General features: G+C 42.6%; 1 protein-coding gene across 1 annotated transcript; it reads left to right on the top strand.

Moving 5' to 3' along the window:
* Positions 1-1,004: 1,004 nt before the first annotated feature.
* On the top strand, positions 1,005-2,784 carry LOC122609091. The gene is made up of 2 exons (XM_043782152.1): positions 1,005-1,734; positions 1,895-2,784. Exons 1-2 carry the CDS (start codon positions 1,005-1,007, stop codon positions 2,782-2,784), a joined length of 1,620 nt encoding a protein of 539 aa, XP_043638087.1.
* The last annotated feature ends 2,059 nt before the right edge of the window (positions 2,785-4,843 follow it).

Below are 4,843 nucleotides of genomic sequence, written 5' to 3'. Positions count from 1 at the left end.
CAGTTAACGTTCATAATAGTGAGGGCCGCATCCCCGTACAACGTAATTTTGGGAAGGACAGCCATGCGCAAGTTTGGAATGGTTCCGTCTCCAAGGCACGCAATGGTCAAGTTCGCCACACCTCATAGAATCGGTAGTATAAAGGCCGACCCAAAGCAAGAGTGTGTGTGTGCGCGAGTTGATGTCTCGAAAGAAAGACAAAAGCTGGAGAAGGATGTGGTCACCAAATCACTAACAGAAAAAATATTCATAAATGACAAGTATCCGGAACAATATGTGCTAATAGGAAAACAACTCTCGGAAGAGCACAAGGAAAAGTTGAAGGCACTCTTACGGGCGAACAAAGATGTGTTTGCTTGGACACCTTCGGACATGACAGGTGTCCCTAGACAGTTGAAGATCGGCAATGAAATTTTTGATACACAACACCGCCTAAACACACGACCTCATGTAATTCCTGTAAAACAAAAGGGGAGAAGTTTGGCTCCGGATAGAAGTAAAGCGGCTAAAGAGCAGGTTGATGATCTAATTAGCGCAGGAATATTACGGGAGGTGAAATACCAAAGTTGGATAGCAAATCCGGTAATGGTCAAGAAACACGACGGTGGTTGGAGGATGTGTGTCGATTTTACAGACATTAACAAGGCATGCCCAAAAGACTGCTACCCACTCCCAGAAATTGATTGGAAAGTGGAATCCTTGGTGGGCTTCAGGTTGAAGTGTTTCTTAGATGCTTACAAAGGCTACCATCAGATACAGATGCACCCAGATGACGAAGATAAAACGACTTTCTATACAACAGAAGGAATCTTTTGTTATAAAAAGATGTCTTTTGGTCTGAAGAATGCAGGAGCCACTTACCAAAGGTTGGTAGATAAAGCTTTCAGCAAGCAAATAGGACGGAACTTAGAAGCCTACGTGGATGATATGGTGATCAAAAACATGGAAGAATAAGACATGTTAAAAGACATAGAAGAAACTTTCAAACCTTGCGTGCCATCAACATGAGGTTGAACCCCAAAAAATGTTCATTTGGGGTAGAAGAAGGTCAGTTTTTGGGCCATCTTGTAACTAAAAAAGGCTTTAGAGCAGATCCAGAGAAAGTTAAGGATATTCAAAAAATGCAAGCCCCAAGAACAATGAAAGACGTGCAAAGCCTCAATGGGAAGCTTGCGGCATTACACCGCTTCCTGTCTAAGTCTGCGGACAAGTCGTTGCCCTTTTTCAAAACTCTTAAAGGATGCCTGGAGAAACAACATTTTAGATGGACCGAAGAAGCACAAAGAGCATTTGATAAGTTGAAGGAGCACTTGTGTCAACTCCCAATGGTAACGGCACCAAAGGCAGGGGAAACGTTGCAAATGTACCTGGCAGCCTCCGAAGAAACAATAAGTGCAGTGTTGATGGCCAATAGAAAAGAAGGACAACAGCCAATATACTATGTAAGCAGGGTGTTGCAAGGCCCAGAAGTGAGATACCCCGAGATCAAAAAATTAGCACTAGCACTCATCCATGCAGCCAGAAGGCTGCGGCGCTACTTTCAAGCACATCCGATAGAGGTACTCACTGATAAGCCAATAAAGCAGGTCTTGACGAAGCCAGAAGTTTCGGGAAGGCTGGCGAAATGGGAAATAGAATTGGGTGAACATGAAGTAGAATTCAGACCAAAGAATTCGGTAAAAGGTCAAGTCCTTGCAGATTTCTTAGCAGAAAGGTCAAGTCCCCATAACAAAGGTGCGGGGAGAAGCGTAAAACACTGTCGCAGGATAAAGAAGTAGAGTCTGGAAGTTGTTCACGGATGGAGCCTCAAGTGCCGACGGTTCCGGAGCCGGCTTGATCTTAATAAATCCAGAAGGGCAAGAATTTACGTATGCTTTACATTTTGAATTCAAAGCCTCGAATAATGTGGCAGAATACGAGGCATTGCTAGCCGGTCTTAAAATTGCCAAAGAAATGAAAGTCAAACATCTTCACGCTTGTGTTGATTCCCAAATCGTTGCCTTTCAAGTTGACGGAACGTACAAAGCCAAAGAGCCAATGATGAAGAAGTATCTGGCAAAAGCTCAGCAATTAATACAAAGTTTCAAAAGCTTCCGAATTCAGAACATAAGTCGGAACCATAACAAGATTGCCGATGCATTAAGTAAGTTGGCCTCCACTTCTTTTGCACACCTTACGAAAGAAGTCTTGGTGGAGACATTAGCAAAAAGTTCAATTGAAGCAGAAGTCCTTACCACAGCCATCGAAGAAGAAGGAGATACCTGGATGAGCCCCATAGTGGAATACCTAACAAGTGGAATACTTCCGGAGGATAGAGACGAAGCCAGAAAGATAAGGGTCAAAGCACCTCAGTATGTGCTTAGAGACGAAGGTTTATACCGAAAATCATATCTGGGCCCCCTGTTGAGATGCATAGGCCCAAGACAAGTTGCGGAGGTAATTAGAGAAACTCACCACGGAGCCTGCGGCTTACATTCTGGAGCAAGAATGGTGGTCGCAAAGATAAGCACGATGGGTTATTACTGGCCCTCCATGCACAGAGATACGGTGGTGAAAATTCAGAAATGTGATTCATGTCAAATACACGTTGCGGTTCCAAAAGCACCCAAGAGCGAACTTATCCCAGTAACGTCAGCATGGCCGTTCTCAAAGTGGGGAATTGACATTGTAGGACCCTTCCCACCAGCTCCAGGAAAAGTTAAGTTTTTGGTGGTGGCAATTGATTACTTCACAAAATGGGTAGAGGCAAAACCCTTAGCCACCATCTCTGGAAAACACATATAGATGTTTGTATGGGAACAAATTATAACAAGGTTTGGGATCCCTAAAACAATAGTCAGTGATAACGGAAAACAATTTTGCCAGGGTATTTTCCCAACTTTTTGCAGGAATCTGGAGATCCAACAGTGTTTCACATCCGTGGCCCATCCACAAGCCAACGGACAAGTAGAGATAACTAACAAACAGATTGTGCATGGAATAAAAACAAGACTGGGAAGAAGCCAAAGTGGTTGGGTGGAAGAACTCCATCAGGTTTTATGGGCCAACAGAACAACACCCAAAACCAGCAACGGAGCCACGCCCTTTAGTTTAGTCTACGGCTCTGAAGCCATGATTCCTCCGGAGGTTAGTGTACCAACAGCCCGAAGATATAACACAGAAGAAGATAACGAAAGGCAGCTCCGAGGAAACCTCGATTTGTTGGAAGAAAGGAGAGAGACTGCATCGATCAAAGAAGCAGCATACAAGAAAATGATCAAAAAGTATTATGACAAGAGAGTAAAAAAAGAAACTTTCCTCCCTGGGGACTACGTCTTCAGAAACAACAATGCTAGCAAGGCAGAAAAACAGGGGAAGCTAGGACCCTATGCAGTTACAGAAGCCTGCGGCAATGGGTCATACAAGTTAGCCAACCTACAAGGAGAAAATCTCCAAGGACCTGGAATGGCTCGCAGCTCAAAAGATGCTACATCTGATTAATTAGTAATGATATTTTTGTAAGACATATTGAATCGTTAGCCAAAGTGGCAAGAAACATGTAGGCTCGCATTCAAATAAGGCTGAATTCAGTTAAGTATGACAATCCTAAATATGTTACGGCTGACATTCCTCACCGTAAGCAAGGCGTGTAGGCTCGCAACCTTGCGTCTCAGGATCCCAAATCCTGAAAAGAAAATGCAAATAGGAGGTGAACCTCCTCAAAAGCATCCAAAGGCCACGTTTAAAAACGCTCCTGTCAACAAAATTATCAAAACTATAAGCCTAAGGAAAACCCTTGGCGCCTCCTAAAAGGATAAGCTTTAAATGCATCCAAAGGTTACGTTTAAAAACGCTCCGGCCAGCAAAATAATCAAAATTATAAGCCCAAGGAAAACCCTTGGCACCTCCTAAAAGGATAAGCCTTAAAAGCATCCAAAGGTTACGTTTAAAAACGTTCCGGCCACAAAATTTTCCAAAATTATTAAGTCTAAGGAAAACCCCTTGACACCTTCTAAAAAAGTAAGTTAACACACCCAAAATAATTATACTACAACAAAAATAAAGCAAGGTTGCCACAGTACCATAACATTTGAGTTATGCACAATAACTCAATATTCAAAATTTGCAATACTTATGCCCGCGACCATGATATTTGAGTTATGATATCACATTAGGAGTGTCATCACGAACAAGGCAATATAAAGAAAGCATAAAAATAAAGATTGTTTTGGTCTACAAAGACATTACAACATTGTTCGAACAAACCAAAGTCTAAGAGTGATGCAATGATTCAAGCAACCGTACTGGAAGGATTACTAGAAGCCATAGCCTTCTCTAGGCATGTCTCCAGATCTACCTTGAGTAATTCGGAAGATGAAAGCTCGAAACCAGGCGAAAGCTTGGAAAGATAGGACCACTGCTTACCTTGAAATACTTCACCTGCCTCCCTCAACTTGCTATAAGCCTGCGGATTGTATCCAGGAACCTTTGTAACATCAAAACCCAGATTTTTACCCTTCAATTTTTCCAAAATCTTGTGGCCCCCATAAGCAACGGATAAACCTTGCACTTTACCCATTTGTTGATTATACTTGGTGGAATGATGAAGTTTGTGAACAATTTGAGGGAGGGCTTCAACAAGTTCTTTTTTATCTTTCTTGAGCGCCGCAACCTCTCGCTCCAAAACCTCCGCCCTCTCTTTTTCTTTTGCTAAGTCAACATCAAACTGAGCTTCCAAACTTGTTTTTTCTAATTCCAAATTTTTAAACTTTTCTTGAAAAGTGGCCAACTCTTGCTCCGTAACCCCCTTTTGTTGTCTCTCCGCAACCAACTCAGACTCCAAACGTTGTACTTTGGCATTCAC

The sequence above is a fragment of the Erigeron canadensis genome, chromosome 7, assembly GCF_010389155.1.
Source record: "Erigeron canadensis isolate Cc75 chromosome 7, C_canadensis_v1, whole genome shotgun sequence".
NCBI classification, from domain to species: domain Eukaryota; kingdom Viridiplantae; phylum Streptophyta; class Magnoliopsida; order Asterales; family Asteraceae; genus Erigeron; species Erigeron canadensis.
This window is presented reverse-complemented; position numbering and strand designations above follow the sequence as displayed.